The sequence below is a fragment of the Mustelus asterias genome, unplaced genomic scaffold (assembly GCF_964213995.1).
Source record: "Mustelus asterias unplaced genomic scaffold, sMusAst1.hap1.1 HAP1_SCAFFOLD_2743, whole genome shotgun sequence".
Taxonomy (NCBI): Eukaryota; Metazoa; Chordata; class Chondrichthyes; order Carcharhiniformes; family Triakidae; genus Mustelus; species Mustelus asterias.
The window spans coordinates 185-19,997 of record NW_027592688.1 but is presented as its reverse complement, the minus strand read 5'-3'; the positions used below and the strand labels follow the sequence as shown (position 1 = coordinate 19,997).

Sequence of the window (19,813 nt, the reverse complement as noted above, 5' to 3'; positions counted from 1 at the left end):
CCTCACTGGTGTTTTAGGACAGTCCTAAATCCTAGGGTCCCCTGCTCACTGGTGTTTTAGTACAGTCCTGAATCCTGGGGTGCCACAACTTGTAGAAGCAGAACGAGGCCATTCGGCCCATCACCATTCAATGAGATCATGACTGATTTGATGTGATGTGATAATCCTCAACTCCACTTTCCTGCCTTATCTCCATAATCCTTCATTCCCTTACTGATTAAATATCTTTCCATCTTAGCCTTGAAGATATTTAATAACCCAGCCTCTACGGACCTGTGCGGTAAAAGATTCTGCAGATCCACTACCCTCTGAGTGATGCTTCTAAGGCTATACCCTCTAACCCGAGACTCTCCCACAAGAGGAAACAACTTCCCAGCATCTACCCCACCAAGCCTCCTGAGAATCCAATATGTCTCAATAAGGTCGCCTCTCATTCTTCTCAACTCCAATGAGTAAAAGCCCCACTTACTTAACCTCTCCTCATAAGAAAATCCCTCCATATCCAGGATCAACCAAGTGAACCTTCTCTGGACTGCCTCCAATGCCAGTATATCTTAGATAAGGAGACGAAAACTGAACAGTATTCCAGGTGTGGTCTAACTGGTGCGTGGTATAGTTTTAGCAAGACTTCTTTATTTTTATATTCAATTCGCTTTGAAATAAAGGCTGACATTCCATTTGCCTTTCCTATAATCTGCATGCTAGCTTTTTGCGATTTATGTATTATAACTTCCAAATCCCTCTACGCTGCAGTTTTCTGTGGTCTTTCCCAATTTAAATAATATTCAGCTCCTTTATTCTTCCAACCAAAGTGCATAACTTCACATTTTCCCACATTATATTCCATCTGCCAGGTTTTGGTCCACTCACCTAACCTGTATATATCCCTCTGAACTGTGTTATCCTCACCACTCGCCTTCCCACCTATTTTTGTGGCCCCAGCACTGATCCCTGTGGCATTCCACTGGTTAACAGGTTGCCATCCTGAAAATGACCCTCTTGTCCCAACTCTCTTCTATCAGTTAGCCAATCCCCTATCCATGCTAATATTCTACCCCCAACATCATGGGCTCTTATCTTATTAAGTAGTCTTTTGTGTGCTACCTCATCGAATGTTTTTTGGAAATCCAAGTATATTACATCTACCGGTTCCCCTTTATCAATCCTGCTCATTACCACCTCAAAAAATTCTAATAAATTTGTCAGGCATGATTTTTCGTTCATGAAGCCATACTGACTCTGCTTGATTAGATTATGTATTTCCAAATGCTCTTCCAAAGATAGTCACCTATCTCTGTTTCCCCTCCCAATAAGCATGTTATATTGGCAGTTTTCCAATCCTCTGGCGCTTTTCCAGAATTTTTATCTTTGATTCCAGAACTGGAAGATTACTACCAGTGCATCTACTATTTCTGCAGCTTTGGCAGCACGATGGCACAATGGTTCGTACTGCTGCCTCACAGCGCCAGGGACCTGGGTCGAGTCCCAGCTTAGGTCACTGACTGTGTGGAGTTTGCACGTTCTCCCCATGTCTGCGTGGGTTTTCTCCCACAGTCTGAAAGATGTGATGGTTAGGTGCATTGGCCATGTTGAATTCTCCCTCAGTGTACCTGAACAGGCGCCAAAGTGTGGCAACTAGGGGATTTTCACAGTAACTTCATTGCAGTGTTAATGTAAGCCCACTTGTGACTAATAAATAAAATTTAATAAATGAACTTATTTCCTTGAATATCCTGGGACCCATTGGGTCCAGGAAAATTTAACAGCCTTTAGCCCCAATTCCCTCATACTTCTTCCTCTAGTGATAGTTATGGTATTTATTTCCTCCCCTCCTTTTGCCCCTTGATTATTTAGTATTTTTGGAATGCTATTCTACTGTGAAGACTGATGCAAAATCATAGTCATAGAGGTTTACAGCATTGATATAGGCCCTTCAGACCAACTTGGCCAGGCTGCCCAGTTTTTACCACTAAGCTAGTCCCAATTGCTTGCATTATACCCATCTTACCCATGTAACTGTCTAAATGCTTTTTAAAAGACAAAATTGTATCCGCCTCTACTACTACCTCTGGCAGCTTGTTCCAGACATTTACCCTGTGTGTGAAAAAATTGCCCCTCTGGACCCTTTTGTATCTCTCCCCTTAAACCCCTTAGTTTTAGACTCCCCTACTAGAAAATATGTTGATTATCTACCTTATCTATGCCCCTCATTATTTTATAGACCTCTATAAGATCACCCCTAAGCCACCTACACTCCAGGGAAAAAAGTTCCAGGCTATCCAGCCTCTCGTTATAACTCGAACCATCAAGTCCCGGTGGAATCCTAGTAAATCTTTTTTAAACTCTTTCTAGATTAATAATATCCTTTCTGTAATAGGGTGGCCAGAACTGTGCACAGTATTCCAATCGTGACCTTACCAATGTCTTGTACAACTTCAACAAGACGTTCCAACTCCTGTATTCAGTGTTCTAATCAATGAAACCAAGCATGCCGAATGTCTTCTTCACCACTCTGTCCACCTGTGACTCCACTTTCAAGAAGCTATGAAACTGTACTCCTACCAACGCCCTACCATTAACTGAGTAAGTCCTGCCCCGATTCAATCTACCAAAATGCATCACCTCACATTTATCTAAATTAAACTCCATCTGCCATTCATTGGCCCACTGGCCCAATTGATCAAGATCCCGTTGCAATCCTAGATAAACTTCTTCGCTGTCTGCTGTGCCACCAATCTTGGTGTCATTTGCAAATTTACTAACCATGCCCCACAAATTCTCATCCAAATCATTAATATAAATAACAAATAACAGTGGACCCAGCACCGATCCTTGAGGCACACCACTGGTCACAGGCCTCCAGTTTGAAAAACAACCCTCTACACCCACCCTCTGTCTTCTGTTGTCAAGCCAAATTTGTATCCAATTGGCTACCTCGCCCTGGATCCCGTGAGATTTAGCCTGATGCAACAACCTACCATGCGGTACCTTGTCAAAAGCCTTGCTAAAGTCCATGTAGACAATGTCGACCGCGCTGCCCTCATCTACCTTCTTGGTTACCCCTTCAAAAAACTCAAATTCATGAGACGTGATTTTCCACTCTCAAAGCCATGCAGGCTGTCCCTAATCAGTCCTTGCCTCTCTAAATGTCTGTAGATCCTGTCTCTCAGAATGCTTTCTAACAACTTACCCACTACAGACATTAGGCTCACCGTTCTGTAGTTCCCAGGCTTTTCCCTGCAACCCTTTTTAAACAAAGGCACATTTGCCACCCTCCAATCTTCAGGCACCTCACCTGTCGCTGTCAATGATTCAAATGTCTCTGCTAGGGGACCCGCAATTTCCTCCCTGGCCTTCCACAACATCCTAGGATCCATTTCATCAGGGCCCGGAAATTGATCTACCTTGATGCGCTTTAAGACTTCCAGCACTACCACCTCTGTAATATGTACACTCCTCAAGACATCACTATTTATTTCCCCAAGTTCCCTAACATCCATACCTTTCCCAACAGTGAATACTGATGAGAAATATTCATTTAGGATCTCACCATCTCTTGTGGATCTGCACATAGATGACCTTGTTGATGCTTAAGAGGCCCTATTTTCAGGAATCAAAGATGGCGTTGGTGTGAGAGGAAGCATGATCCACAGGTGGCAAGATCCTTCTTGAAATCCTGCTGTTTGTTGAGGTCTGGAGAGAGATTAATGTACATCAAGCAAGCTTTAAACATACCTGGAGTGCAGTTGCAAAGAGAGTCTAGCTGGAAAGGGTTATTTTTAGATTCCTTCCTGCCATTTGGAATTTACTGTGTGTGCTCAGCGGGGGAGGGGCTGTGGATTTCAGCTCAGTCTGCAAACTCTCTTCTTTTTTCACCCAAAGGGTGAATGAAAGTGGGAAGCAGGAGCCACCGAGCTCCTGCTGCAAATTGCAAGCTGCTATTTCTATTTTTGGATTGCTTTTTTTGCAGCTAGAGCTCAATGAGGGGCTTGTTGGGACTTGCAGTTCAGCCTGGAACCATCTTGTAGTTTTGTCACTCAGTCAAGTGTGAATTGTTTTAGGGTGGGGGGCAGCCCAGGGAAGAACTCCTGTGTCATAAAATCTGCAACTGTCAGATCAACCTGGGTACACTGTGCTGTTCCTTTTTTCACCCAACCAAGGGTGAATTAAAGTGAGGGAGAAGAGCTGCAACTTGCAGCTCGGCTGGGAACCCTTTGCTGCTTCTGTTCGGCCAGTTAAGGGTGAAGTAAGATGAAAAGCAATCCATGTAAGAACTCTGGTAGATCGAACAGCGAGTCAGCTTGATACATGGACTAAGAAATAGCACTTCAGGCTGGAGGAAATGGGTAAGCCCACAGGCACTGGCAGTGGCAAAATGGCAGGAGGCAAACCAAAATCGAAGAGTGCGACCACAGGGGCAGAGGGGGGGGGGGGTCCCCACCATGCTCTCCTGGAGGGATCCCTGAACAGAGGATGCTGAGCAAAAGGACAGGGGAAGCTATTATGGAAGCCATGCAAAGAGTGGACAGTAAGTTGGACCATCTGATAGGCCATCCATCTGATAGGCCTTCCGGAGGGAATTGAGGGCCCAAATATCACAGGCTTTGTCGTCGGGCTATTGAAGAATGTGCTGGAACTTGAGGATGAGCCGCTTCTGGATCGTGCGCACAGAATGTTACGGGCAAAACCCAGACCAGGAGAAGCTCCTCGGCCCATTATTGCATGAGTACATTACACCTCAGCACAAAACAGAATCCTGCGGCAAGCAGCACAGGCTACCACTCTGAAGTACCAGGAAAATAAGCTGTTGATATTTCCAGATTTTACCCCGGCGGTGGCAAGGAGAAGGCGGCCTTCGCTGATGTCAAACGACTTCTGTGTGACTGTCTTGGGGTCAGGTTTGGGCTTCGCTTTCCAGCCTGTTTTGGATGGCGGCACGGTAGCACAGTGGTTAGCACTGCTGCTTCACAGCTCCAGGGTCCCAGGTTCGATTCCCGGCTCGGGTCACTGTCTGTGTGGAGTTTGCACATTTTCCTCGTGTCTGCGTGGGTTTTCTCCGGGTGCTCCGGTTTCCTCCCACAGTCCAAAGATGTGCGGGTTAGGTTGATTGGCCATGCTAAAAATTGCCCCTTAGAGTCCTGAGATGCGTAGGTTAGAGGGATTAGCGGGTAAATATGTGGGGCTAGGGCCTGGGTAGGATTGTGGTCGGTGCAGACTCGATGGGCCGAATGGCCTCCTTCTGCACTGTAGGGTTTCTATGATTTCTATGACTCACAACAATTGAACCGAGCACAAGTTCACGGCTCCGGCGGCGGTGATGAAATTTGTGGAGCAGACTTTTAAATCGGGCGACCGCACGGCGGATGTAAACTGGTATTTGTTTTTTTATGAACCTGCTTGCTATACCCGGATCGAATTGTCGGCCAGGAAAGGGTAATGGGTTTTGCGGCCGTTAGGTTAAGTGTTAAGAGTTTGGTATTTCTACAGACCTTTTCAGGTTATAGCGCCTGTGACCGTGATGGGAATGGAGGTGGAGATCGTGTCCCATGCGAAGGTGCCGTGACAAGGAGATGTTGGAGGCATAGGTGCTCTGTTCGGGAGGGCACATGCGGGGGGAAGAGGATGCAGAGAGAGAGGCAACTGGAGGTTCCTTGTTGGCTGCAGTTAGAATCCTCCTCCTGTGCTCCATCTTCCCTGGCTGCCTTGATATGTTCCCCAGTAAATTTTCCCTCCTCCCAGCATACTAGGAGTGCACTTGTCAAGTCAACTCTTAGAATTTGGACGCCACTTTGGGTTTCAGGCCTGGCCGCTGTCCAGGCCACCCATTGGCCACCCAATTTTTCCTCTGTCTGTTTTGGATGGTGCCTTCAATATATGGGTCAAGCACAGGATCAGAACATTCTGGGACGTGTATGTGGACGGCGTGTTTGCGGCATTCCAACAGGTGGTGGATAAGTTTGCTTTACCTGCAACGCACTTTTTCAGATATTTGCAAATTCAAGACTTTGTGCGTAGGGCAGACTCCCAATTTCCGGTGCTCCCACCTCATGCCCCCATTGACATCATCTTAGTGCCTTCTATTACTATGCGTGGTATCATTTCTGTTCTTTATTCTCAAATTCTGTCCCAACAAAACTCTCTGTCAGTGGTTAAATCTTTATGAGAACGAGATCTGGGGGAGTTCTCGGAGGAGGATTGGGACATGGTGCTGCATCGAGGACACTCCTCCTCAATATGTGCCAAGCTGGGTGTGATACAATGTAAACTCCTTCACAGAGCGTATATAACTAGGGTTAGACTCTCTAGAATGTAGCCAGGCACAAGCCCTATTTGTGAACGGTGCCAGCAAGCTCCCGCTTCCCTCTCACATATGTTCTGGGCTTGCCCATCACTGTATAACTACTGGACATCGATATTTGAGACGATTGCGGCAATGCTAGATTGGGACACAAGTGCATCCCCCCAGGCTGCCTTGTTTGGGGTCGTGCCTTTAAATCCGCTGCTGCCGAAATTCCAAGTGGATTTTGTAGCTTTCACCACACTCCTGGCAAGACGACTAATCCTGTTTAGGTGGAAATCGGGTGCACCCCTGACGCACTCACAGTGGGTGAAGGAAGGTGGTAGATACCCTTAAGCTGGAGAAGATGAGGTGCAGGCTACATGGGTCCACTGCTCGGTTCTATAAGACCTGGCAACCATTTATCGCGCATGTTAGGATGCTGCAGTTGGAGCCGGGTGAGCAGCTACCCGATGGCCCCAGGACCCCTCCTCCACCGATTGGTGGACGTGCCCTGGCCCTTCACCTGAGTACACCTGCCCACCCTGCCGAGGTGTGAGGACCAACATGAGAACTTTTCTATTTTCCCTCTCACTCTCTTTCTTCTTTCTCTTTCTCTGTCTCTCTTTCTTTTCTCTGCTCGCTAGTTTATAGCCTGGGCTGAATGGACGCTCAATTGGTTCTCCAGCAGCGTTTCTCTGCCTTTTTGTTTTTATATTATTACCGTCATTATTTTTTTTTTCATAGAATCCCTACAGTGCAGAAGGAGGCCATTCGGCCCATCGAGTCTGCACCGACCACAATCCCACCCAGGCCCGACCCCCACATATTTTACCCGCTAATCCCTCTAACCTACGCATCTCAGGAGTCTAAGGGGCAATTTTTAACCTGGCCAATCAACCTAACCCGCACATCTTTGGACTGTGGGAGGAAACCGGAGCACCCGGAGGAAACCCACGCAGACACGAGGAGAATGTGCAAACTCCACACAGACAGTGACCCGAGCCGGGAATCGAACCCGGGACCCTGGAGCTGTGAAGCAGCAGTGCTAACCACTGTGCTACCGTGCCGCCCCGTGCAATTAGACGGGACTTGGGCAGGGTGGGTGCCTGGGGTACCAGAGGCTTGTCGCCTGGCCATGGGGAGCCCTGTACCCAGTCGTGTTGGAATGTACACGCGGGCACTGTGTGGATCTGTATCTGTGTTTGTTTGTTATGTAAAATATAACATTTTCAATAAACATATCAAAAAAGAAGAGGCTCTATTTTCTCCCTTGTTACTCTTTTGACCTTTATGTATTTGTAGAAGCTCTTTAGATTTTCCTTTGCCTTATCTGCCAAAGCAACTCATGTCCCCTTTTTGCTTTCCTGATTTCTCTTTCAATTCTACTCCAAAGACCTCTATACTCTTCAGTGGATCCACTTGATCCCAGCTGCCTGTGCATGTCATATGCCGCCTTCTTATTTTTGACCAGTGCCTCAATATCCCGAGTCATCCAGGGTTCTCTACTGCTACCAGCCTTGCCCTTCACTCTAAGAGCGTGGGTTTCCTCCGGGTGCTCCGGTTTCCTCCCACAGTCCAAAGATGTGCGGGTTAGGTTGATTGGCCAGGTTAAAAATTGCCCCTTAGAGTCCTGGGATGCGTAGGTTAGAGGGATTAGCGGGTAAATATGTGGGGGTAGGGCCTGGGTGGGATTGTGGTCGGTGCAGACTCGATGGGCCGAATGGCCTCCTTCTGCACTGTAGGGTTTCTATGATTTCTTCTATGAAGAGGAACAAGCTTAGTCTGCACCCTGGTTAACACACTTTTAAAAGCTTCACACTTACCAGACATCTCTTTGCCTGCCAACAGACACCCCCAATCAACTTTCGAACGTTCCTGTCTAATATCATCAAAATTGGCCTTATCCCAATTTCAAAATTTAACTTTTGGGCCAGACCTATCATTCTCCAAGTATTTATTTAACTCCTCTGCCATTTCCTGGTTCCCCATTATTATTTCCCCAATACCATTCTCTAAGGGGCCCATGTTCACTTTGGCCTCTTTCTTTTTATACTTTTAAAGAAGCTCTTGCTGTCCATTTTTATAACATTTTCTAGTTTACCCTCATAGTGTATCTTCTCCCTCTATTATTTTTATAATAATCTCTTCTTGGTTTTTAAAACTTTGTTGGTTCTTAAAACCTGCTCACTGCTGTTTTGGTACAATCCTTACTAGAAACAGGTGGAGGTCATTCAGCCCCTCGTGCCTGTTCTACCATTTGATTTGAGCATGGTTGATCTGTCATCTAATTCCATATCCCTGCGTTTGCCCCGTATCGTCTAAAATCTATCAGTCTCAGATTTAAAATGAACATTTTATCCAGCATCAGTTGCTGTTTGTGGATGAGCGTTTCAAACTCCTCCCATGACTTGTGTGTTGAAATGATACCTAATTTCACTCCCTGAAGGTCTGGCTCTAATTTTTAAATTTCACTTCCCAGTCCTGAACTCCATCAGCAGAAATGGTTTCTCTCTATCTATCCCTTCCTCATAATATCTCTCATGGTTCCTCTGCCACTAGTTGTGTATGGAACATAATAGTGCATTATTGCTAGTGTTTTGGGGGTGAGGGGACTGTAGTTGTTGTCTGTGCTGTGGTTGTACTTCACTGGGCTTGCTCTAGCACCATGTGCTTCTTATGTTTAATAGGTTTGTGATGACTGCATTGTGCTACGCAGTAATATCGGGACTGTCTACGAGCGTTGGTGGTACGAGAAACTCATTAACATGACATACTGTCCTAAAACCAAGGTCCTGTGTCTGTGGAGACGCAACGGCCAGGAGACCCAGCTCAACAAATTCTACACCAAGAAGGTACAAGTACTATCCCTGGATCAGCCCTCGGATGGTTGTTTGCTGTCTGTCTCTGGTATCTCTGTCTGTTACCTCCTTCCCCAATCCTGCCATGTCACTTGAACTCCCCATCCCTGAATGTATTTAGAACGATTTATTGTGTGGGTTTCTTTTTGGCAGTGTCGCGAGTTGTACTACTGTGTGAAGGACAGTATGGAGCGTGCAGCTGCAAGACAACAGAGCATAAAACCAGGTATATTGCCAGTGTTATTAGTATGTAAACATCAGCATGGATGAGTAAGTTAACAACCTCACTCTGTGCTGTAATGCCAGTGTGTGTTCACGCCTTCACACACTGACCGGGGAGGATGTGCACGCCTGACAGGGGAGGGTGTACATGCCTTCACACACTCAAATCAATCAGTCAAATATTGTTTCCTTTGAACAAAACCATGTTGACTCTGCCTGATTGCATTGAAATTTTCAAAGTGCCCAGTTATAACCTCCATTATAAAAGATTTCCTCAATATTCCTATGACACACCTGATGGGGCTGTTAGAATCTAAACAATTTTGACAAATTACAACCAATGGATTTTCTCTCTCAGCAGCCGTTCACTTTAAGACTCTATGATGCAGCCTATCAGGTGCTGGGAATTTGGCAGCACCTTGTTCTAACAGTTTTCTCAGTGCTCTTTCACTGGTGATGATTGTTTTAAGTTGCTCCCTCTCGTTCACCTGATTCACAGGTATTTCTGGGGATGTTATTTCTGTTTTCTGCATGGAAGACAAACAAAATATCTGTTCACTGTGTCTGCCATTTTCTTATTTCCCATTATTAATTCCCAAGTCTCTCACTCCAGAGGAGCGACACTCATTCCATGTTTAAACATTTGTTGAAACTCTTTGTACCTGTTTTTATATTTCTAGCTAGCTTTCTATCGAATGCTAATTCTCCCACTTTTTTAGTTTCAAAGTCATTCTTTGCTGGTTTTTAAATTTTGTCCAATATTTGATCTACCCCTAATGCTCACAGAATTAGATGTTCTACAAGTATCAACTCTTTAATGACTGGCTAGCTTCACTGGGCTGGGACTGCTCCTGGATTTCATCAGCCTTCAATCTCCTTGGCTTACACCAAACTGTAAATGGCTCTCAGGGCTTCACCCGGCTAGCCGTTCAAAGTGAACATTCAAAGACTATTTCCTCGGGTGGATGGAGCTATTACAAGGGGGCATAACTATAGGGTTCATGGTGGGAAATATAGGAAGGATATCAGAGGTAGGTTCTTTACGCAGAGAGTGGTTGGGGTGTGGAATGGACTGCCTGCAGTGATAGTGGAGTCAGACACTTGAGGAACATTTAAGCGGTTATTGGATAGGCACATGGAGCACACTAGGATGATAGGGAGTGGGATAGCTTGATCTTGGTTTCAGATAAAGCTCGGCACAACATCATGGGCCAAAGGGCCTGTTCTGTGCTGTACTGTTCTATGCTCTATGTTCTAGCCGCAGCACCCTGGCTAACTGCAGCACTTCAACTGCATGAAGCCTCTTCTCTCTGCTCCTCACTTTGTCTGACTAAAATTGACTGACCCTTGAACTTATCTCAGGAACCTATCAACACACTTGGATTGGGTCCCACCCTCGTTACTGTAACAGCATTGAAACATCCTGCAACCTCCATAGACTGCCAACTGACATTGCACAAACAGACGTAATGAATTAAATTCATCCTCTCATCTCAATACTGGTGGAAAGTAGTTATTTAGAACACATGCATCTGACTATTGAGGGACCCTCATATTACCCTGAATCACACTCTTTCTCTTCAGCTGTTTGTTATCCTTTATATCCCTCAAGTTTATCCTTGAGCTTTTTTGCAATTCTTAAGATTTTATTAGTATTTTGTTGCAATTCTTGATGTTCCCCCAGACCATGGGATAGAATATAGAACATAGAAAAACTACAGCACAAACAGGCCCTTCGGCCCACAAGTTTCACCGGTCGTGTCCCTACCTACCTAGGCTTACAAATAGACTTACCTATAATCCTCAATCCTATTAAGTTCCATGTACTTATCCAGAAGTCTCTTAAAAGACCCTATTGAGTTTGCCTCCACTGCCACTGACGGCAGCCGATTCCACTCACCCACCACCCTCTGAGTGAAAAACTTACCCCTGACACTTTACACTTTGGTCAACAAGAGAGAATGAGAGGTATAAAACTAAAAGGAAGACACCTAAGTTGTGCAACAGACCACCTCGTTGCCTAGGGGCCTTCAAATACTTGCCTCCTATTGTTCTTCTGTAGTTTCACCCATTAACAGTTCCATTCAGTCTACCTTCAAAGCCATCCTTACACATATTGTTTCGTCACTCGCCCTTCTCCCTCTTGAGCCTAATGTTGAATTGAGTCATATGAGTCAACTTGACATCCCTTACCATTAGTTCATTGGCTGGTACTTAGTGCCCAATACTGAGGAAGAGCTGCGCTGTCGGAGGTTCAGCACTGAGGGAGTGCTGCGCTGTCGGAGGGTCACGCTGAGGGAATGCTGCGCTGTCGGAGGGTCAAAGAACAAACAAAGAACAATACAGCACAGGAACAGGCCCTCCAAGCCCGCGCCGCTCCCTGGTCCAAACTAGACCATTCTTTTGTATCCCTCCATTCCCACTCCGTTCATATGGCTGTCTAGATAAGTCTTAAACGTTCCCAGTGTGTCCGCCTCCACCACCTTGCCTGGCAGCGCATTCCAGGCCCCCACCACCCTCTGTGTAAAATATGTCCGACTGATATCTGTGTTAAACCTCCCCCCCCTTCACCTTGAACCTATGACCCCTCGTGAACGTCACCACCGACCTGGGGAAAAGCTTCCCACCGTTCACCCTATCTATGCCTTTCATAATTTTATACACCTCTATTAAGTCTCCCCTCATCCTCCGTCTTTCCAGGGAGAACAACCCCAGTTTACCCAATCTCTCCTCATAACTAAGCCCCTCCATACCAGGTAACTTCCTGGTAAACCTCCTCTGTACTCTCTCCAAAGCCTCCACGTCCTTCTGGTAGTGTGGCGACCAGAACTGGACACAGTATTCCAAATGCGGCCGAACCAACGTTCTATACATCTGCAACATCAGACCCCAACTTTTATACTCTATGCCCCGTCCTATAAAGGCAAGCATGCCATATGTCTTCTTCACCGTCTTCTCCACCTGTGACGTCACTTTCAAGGATCTGTGGACTTGCACACCCAGGTCCCTCTGCGTATCTACACCCTTTATGGTTCTGCCATTTATCATATAGCTCCTCCCTACATTATTTCTACCAAAATGCATCACTTCGCATTTATCAGGATTGAACTCCATCTGCCATTTCTTTGCCCAAATTTCCAGCCTATCTATATCCTTCTGTAGCTTCTGACAATGCTCCTCACTATCTGCAAGTCCTGCCAATTTTGTGTCGTCCGCAAACTTACTGATCACCCCAGTTACACCTTCTTCCAGATCATTTATATATATCACAAACAGCAGAGGTCCCAATACAGAGCCCTGCGGAACACCACTAGTCACAGGCCTCCAGCTGGAAAAAGACCCTTCCACTACCACCCTCTGTCTTCTGTCTTCAGTTCAGCACTGAGGGAGTGCTGCGCTGTCGGAGGTTCACACTGAGGGAGTGCTGCGCTGTCGGAGGGTCAGCACTGAGGGAGTGCTGCGCTGTCGGAGGTTCACACTGAGGGAGTGCTGCGCTGTCGGAGGTTCACACTGAGGGAGTGCTGCGCTGTCGGAGGGTCAGCACTGAGGGAGTGCTGCGCTGTCGGAGGTTCACACTGAGGGAGTGCTGCGCTGTCGGAGGTTCACACTGAGGGAGTGCTGCGCTGTCGGAGGTTCAGCACTGAGGGAGTGCTGCGCTGTCGGAGGTTCACACTGAGGGAGTGCTGCGTTGTCGGAGGTTCACACTGAGGGAGTGCTGCGCTGTCGGAGGTTCACACTGAGGGAGTGCTGCGCTGTCGGAGGTTCACACTGAGGGAGTGCTGCGCTGTCGGAGGGTCAGCACTGAGGGAGTGCTGCGCTGTCGGAGGGTCAGCACTGAGGGAGTGCTGCGCTGTCGGAGGGTCAGCACTGAGGGAGTGCTGCGCTGTCGGAGGGTCAGTACTGAGGGAGTGCTGCACTGTCAGAGGGTCAGCACTGAGGGAGTGCTGCGCTGTTGGAGGGTCAGCACTGAGGGAGTGCTGCGCTGTCGGAGGTTCACACTGAGGGAGTGCTGCGCTGTCGGAGGGTCAGCACTGAGGGAGTGCTGCGCTGTCGGAGGTTCACACTGAGGGAGTGCTGCACTGTCAGAGGGTCAGCACTGAGGGAGTGCTGCGCTGTCGGAGGTTCACACTGAGGGAGTGCTGCGCTGTCGGAGGGTCAGCACTGAGGGAGTGCTGCGCTGTCGGAGGTTCACACTGAGTGAGTGCTGCGCTGTCGGAGGGTCAGCACTGAGGGAGTGCTGCGCTGTCGGACGGTCAGCACTGAGTGAGTGGTGCGCTGTCGGAGGGTCAGCACTGAGGGAGTGCTGCGCTGTCGGAGGGTCAGCACTGAGGGAGTGCTGCGCTGTCGGAGGTTCACACTGAGGGAGTGCTGCGCTGTCGGAGGGTCAGCACTGAGGGAGTGCTGCGCTGTCGGAGGGTCAGCACTGAGTGAGTGCTGCGCTGTCGGAGGTTCACACTGAGTGAGTGCTGCGCTGTCGGAGGGTCAGCACTGAGGGAGTGCTGCGCTGTCGGAGGGTCAGCACTGAGGGAGTGCTGCGCTGTCGGAGGGTCAGCACTGAGGGAGTGCTGCGCTGTCGGAGGGTCAGCACTGAGGGAGTGCTGCGCTGTCGGAGGGTCAGCACTGAGGGAGTGCTGCGCTGTCGGAGGGTCAGCACTGAGGGAGTGCTGCGCTGTCGGAGGGTCAGCACTGAGGGAGTACTGCGCTGTCGGAGGTTCACACTGAGGGAGTGCTGCGCTGTCGGAGGGTCAGCACTGAGGGAGTGCTGCGCTGTCGGAGGGTCAGCACTGAGGGAGTGCTGCGCTGTCGGAGGGTCAGCACTGAGGGAGTGCTGCGCTGTCGGAGGGTCAGCACTGAGGGAGTGCTGCGCTGTCGGAGGGTCAGCACTGAGGGAGTGCTGCGCTGTCGGAGGGTCAGCACTGAGGGAGTACTGCGCTGTCGGAGGTTCACACTGAGGGAGTGCTGCGCTGTCGGAGGGTCAGCACTGAGGGAGTGCTGCGCTGTCGGAGGGTCAGTACTGAGGGAGTGCTGCGCTGTCAGAGGGTCAGCACTGAGGGAGTACTGCGCTGTCGGAGGGTCAGTACTGAGGGAGTGCTGCGCTGTCGGAGGGTCAGTACTGAGGGAGTGCTGCACTGTCGGAGGTTCACACTGAGGGAGTGCTGCGCTGTCGGAGGGTCAGCACTGAGGGAGTGCTGCGCTGTCGGAGGTTCACACTGAGGGAGTGCTGCGCTGTCGGAGGTTCACACTGAGGGAGTGCTGCGCTGTCGGAGGGTCAGCACTGAGGGAGTGCTGCGCTGTCGGAGGTTCACACTGAGGGAGTGCTGCGCTGTCGGAGGTTCACACTGAGGGAGTGCTGCGCTGTCGGAGGTTCAGCACTGAGGGAGTGCTGCGCTGTCGGAGGTTCACACTGAGGGAGTGCTGCGCTGTCGGAGGTTCACACTGAGGGAGTGCTGCGTTGTCGGAGGTTCACACTGAGGGAGTGCTGCGCTGTCGGAGGTTCACACTGAGGGAGTGCTGCGCTGTCGGAGGGTCAGCACTGAGGGAGTGCTGCGCTGTCGGACGGTCAGCACTGAGGGAGTGCTGCGCTGTCGGAGGTTCACACTGAGGGAGTGCTGCGCTGTCGGAGGGTCAGCACTGAGGGAGTGCTGCGCTGTCGGAGGGTCAGCACTGAGGGAGTGCTGCGCTGTCGGAGGGTCAGCACTGAGGGAGTGCTGCGCTGTCGGAGGGTCAGTACTGAGGGAGTGCTGCACTGTCAGAGGGTCAGCACTGAGGGAGTGCTGCGCTGTCGGAGGGTCAGCACTGAGGGAGTGCTGCGCTGTCGGAGGTTCACACTGAGGGAGTGCTGCGCTGTCGGAGGGTCAGCACTGAGGGAGTGCTGCGCTGTCGGAGGTTCACACTGAGGGAGTGCTGCACTGTCAGAGGGTCAGCACTGAGGGAGTGCTGCGCTGTCGGAGGTTCACACTGAGGGAGTGCTGCGCTGTCGGAGGGTCAGCACTGAGGGAGTGCTGCGCTGTCGGAGGTTCACACTGAGTGAGTGCTGCGCTGTCGGAGGGTCAGCACTGAGGGAGTGCTGCGCTGTCGGACGGTCAGCACTGAGTGAGTGGTGCGCTGTCGGAGGGTCAGCACTGAGGGAGTGCTGCGCTGTCGGAGGGTCAGCACTGAGGGAGTGCTGCGCTGTCGGAGGTTCACACTGAGGGAGTGCTGCGCTGTCGGAGGGTCAGCACTGAGGGAGTGCTGCGCTGTCGGAGGGTCAGCACTGAGTGAGTGCTGCGCTGTCGGAGGTTCACACTGAGTGAGTGCTGCGCTGTCGGAGGGTCAGCACTGAGGGAGTGCTGCGCTGTCGGAGGGTCAGCACTGAGGGAGTGCTGCGCTGTCGGAGGGTCAGCACTGAGGGAGTGCTGCGCTGTCGGAGGGTCAGCACTGAGGGAGTGCTGCGCTGTCGGAGGGTCAGCACTGAGGGAGTGCTGCGCTGTCGGAGGGTCAGCACTGAGGGAGTGCTGCGCTGTCGGAGGGTCAGCACTGAGGGAGTACTGCGCTGTCGGAGGTTCACACTGAGGGAGTGCTGCGCTGTCGGAGGGTCAGCACTGAGGGAGTGCTGCGCTGTCGGAGGGTCAGTACTGAGGGAGTGCTGCGCTGTCAGAGGGTCAGCACTGAGGGAGTACTGCGCTGTCGGAGGGTCAGTACTGAGGGAGTGCTGCGCTGTCGGAGGGTCAGTACTGAGGGAGTGCTGCACTGTCGGAGGTTCACACTGAGGGAGTACTGCGCTGTCGGAGGGTCAGTACTGAGGGAGTACTGCGCTGTCGGAGGGTCAGTACTGAGGGAGTGCTGCGCTGTCGGAGGTTCACACTGAGGGAGTACTGCGCTGTCGGAGGGTCAGTACTGAGGGAGTGCTGCGCTGTCGGAGGTTCACACTGAGGGAGTACTGCGCTGTCGGAGGGTCAGTACTGAGGGAGTGCTGCGCTGTCGGAGGTTCACACTGAGGGAGTACTGCGCTGTCAGAGGGTCAGCACTGAGGGAGTGCTGCGCTGTCGGAGGTTCACACTGAGGGAGTGCTGCACTGTCAGAGGGTCAGTACTGAGGGAATGCTGCACTGTCAGAGGGTCAGTACTGAGTGAGTGCTGCGCTGTCGGAGGTTCACACTGAGTGAGTGCTGCGCTGTCGGAGGTTCACACTGAGGGAGTGCTGCGCTGTCGGAGGTTCACACTGAGGGAGTGCTGCGCTGTCGGAGGTTCACACTGAGGGAGTACTGCGCTGTCGGAGGTTCACACTGAGTGAGTGCTGCGCTGTCGGAGGTTCACACTGAGGGAGTGTTGCGCTGTCGGAGGGTCAGCACTGAGGGAGTGCTGCGCTGTCGGAGGTCAGTTCTGAGGGAGTACTGCGCTGTCGGAGGTTCACACTGAGGGAGTGCTGCGCTGTCAGAGGGTCAGTACTGAGGGAGTGCTGCGCTGTCAGAGGGTCAGCACTGAGGGAGTGCTGCGCTGTCGGAGGTTCACACTGAGGGAGTGCTGCGCTGTCGGAGGTTCACACTGAGGGAGTGCTGCGCTGTCGGAGGGTCAGTACTGAGGGAGTGCTGCGCTGTCAGAGGGTCAGCACTGAGGGAGTGCTGTGCGGTCAGAGGGTCAGTACTGAGGGAGTGCTGCGCTGTCAGAGGGTCAGCACTGAGGGAGTGCTGTGCGGTCAGAGGGTCATTACTGAGGGAGTGCTGTGCAGTCAGAGGGTCAGCACTGAGGGAGTGCTACACTGTCAGAGGGTCAGCACTGAGGGAGTGCTGCACTGTCAGAGGGTCAGTACTGAGGGAGTGCTGCGCTGTCAGAGGGTCAGCACTGAGGGAGTGCTGCACTGTCAGAGGGTCAGCACTGAGGGAGTGCTGCACTGTCAGAGGGTCAGTACTGAGGGAGTGCTGCGCTGTCAGAGGGTCAGCACTGAGGGAGTGCTGCGCTATCGGAGGGTCAGCACTGAGGGAGTGCTGCACTGTCAGAGGGTCAGTACTGAGGGAGTGCTGCGCTGTCAGAGGGTCAGCACTGAGGGAGTGCTGCGCTATCGGAGGGTCAGCACTGAGGGAGTGCTGCACTGTCAGAGGGTCAGCACCTATAATAAAAGATGTAGTAACAAGATAATCATACCATTGGACAGAGTCAACATGGGTTTATAAAAGGGAAATCATGTTTAACAAACGTGTTGGTGTTTTTGAGAATGTTACTCGCAGAATGGATAAGGGGGAATTGGTGTATGTAATATATCTAGATTTTCAGAATGTTTTTCATGAGGTCCCACACAAGAAGTTAATAAACTAAATTGGAACACGTGGAATTTGGGGACTAAACTGGCATGGATCAAGAACTAGTTAATGGACAGAGAGCAGAGTAAGAATACATGGGATATTTTCAGGTTGGCAGGCTATGGCTGGTGGGGTACCATAATGATCAGTGCTTGGGCCCTGTCTATTCACAATCTATATCAATGATTTGAATGTAGGGATTAAATGTAATGTTTTCAGTTTTGCAGATGAGACAAAACTAGGTAAAAATGTAAGTTGTGAGGGGAATGCAAAGAAATTTGGAGAGGCTAAGTGAGCAGGAAATGAGGTGATCCACTTTGGTAGTAAAAACAGAAATGCAGAGTATATCTTCAATGGTGTGAAACTGGGAAGTGTTAATGTCCAAAGAGACCTGGGTGCTCTTGTTCATGAGTCACTAACATGCAGGTGCAGCAAGCAGTTAGGAAGACAAATGGAACATTGGTCTTTATTGCAAGAGGATTTGAAAAGGAGTAAAGATAGCTTGTGTAGAGCCATGGTGAGAACACATCTGGAGTATGTGTACAGTTTTGATCTCAACTAAAGGAGGATATACTTTCCATAGATGGAATGCAACAAAAGTTCACCAGACTGATTCCTGGGAAGGCAGGATTGTTGTATGAGGAGGGATTGAGGAGTCTGGGTCTGTATTCTTTAGAGTTTGAAAGAATGAGAGGCAACCTCATTGAAACTTAGAAAATTCTTCCAGGGCTCAACAGGGTCGACCCAGGAAGGATGCTTCCTGGCTGCAGGGGGGGTGTGTAGAACCAGGGGACGCAGTCGCAGAATAAGGGAAAGGCCATGTAGGACTGAGATAAGGAGGAATTTCTTCACTCAGAGGGTAGTAAAGCTCCGGAATTCTCTACCCCAGGAAGCTGTGGCGGCTCAGTCAGTGTATATACTCAAGACTGATAGATTTCTAGATATTAAAGACATCAAAGGATATGGTGACCAGGTGGGAAAATGGAGTTGAGGAGAAGACCAGCTAGGATCTACTTGAATGGTGGAGCAGGTGTGAGGGGCCGAATGGCAGTCCCCTGCTCCTATTTCTTATGTTCTTCTGTGTCTACATTTCAAATGTTCTTCTTTGACTGTAAAGTGCGCTGTGACATCCTCAGGTTAAGTGCAGGATAGAATTTGACTTGGTTCTTACTTATTGTACTTTGAGCTGTCCATCTCACTGCTGTCCTTGTGGTGTTTCAATGCAGGTCCTGAGCTTGGAGGCGAGTTCCCAGTTCAGGATATGAAGACAGGTGACGGTGGCTTGCTGCAGGTGACCCTGGAAGGGATCAATCTGAAGTTTATGCAGAGCCAGGTAGGGGGGTTGACTGCGAGAGGGGAACCAGGTGGGGAACCAGCTTGAGGCTTCATCCGGGTGACGGAGCATTTGTCCGTGATCAGTTTCATTTGCTCGGTGTTGTTCCCTTTTTGATTTCTGTTGCTGTACGAGTACAGAAGAGGTTTTGACATTGCGGTGCTGTGATTTTAGTGTGCTGTGTATGTCTGCATGTTTGGTTTACCACTGGGCTAGCCTGTAGGCTCAAGCTCTTTTGCTTGTTCAATGTTCTTGGTTGATTTAATTACTTCTTTACAGTCTTTAGATTGATGAAAGGGTAAGTTTCTTCTTCAAATATACAGTCAAGATAAAGGATCTGTTTGTTCTGCACTCTCAAGTCATGGTCCTTAACTGCAAGCTTCCATCAAACCTCTGCTAGCAGCTTCCAGCTGACTTTGGTGCCCGGCTCCTCTCTCGGTGGCCATGATATTGCTGTGTATTGATCCTATGCTGCCTGGAGAGGGAGCTCACAGCTCTTGGAGGTTCAAATCCAAATCTTTCTCCCCCCCCACCCACTCCACCCCCTTTCCATCCTTCACTTCTCTCATACACATGTGCATGTATGTATCTTAAACTGACTGACTTCCTTCCACTTGAGCTCTCTGTGGAGCCAGGTGTGTATAAGGGTCACCGGTCGGACAGCAGCCTGGAATGAGCTGGGGACCCTGTAATCAAGCTGCACACCACAGCTCCCTGTAAACCTACCAGCTCCTGCCAGCTTTCCTGGTCCAGTTCCCAAAGGGTGGGATGTTGGAGGTGGAATAAGGGTGAGGGGTGCAGGGCGGGTTGAGAAAAGTGCTGTTGATCTAACTGGTGAAGTTTGG

At 50.0% G+C, this 19,813-nt stretch overlaps 1 protein-coding gene across 1 annotated transcript in view; it reads left to right on the top strand.

The window, feature by feature from the left end:
- LOC144489986 (MAP kinase-activating death domain protein-like) overlaps positions 1–18,968 on the top strand; it is a gene marked incomplete at both ends in the record, with an annotated part of 35,325 nt that extends 16,357 nt beyond the window's left edge. The window contains 3 exons of the mRNA XM_078207810.1: positions 8,968–9,132; positions 9,292–9,364; positions 18,862–18,968. Coding sequence (XP_078063936.1) covers positions 8,968–9,132; positions 9,292–9,364; positions 18,862–18,968 — 345 coding nt within the window. The remainder of the gene's footprint in view (positions 1–8,967; positions 9,133–9,291; positions 9,365–18,861) is intronic.
- Positions 18,969–19,813: the final 845 nt, after the last annotated feature.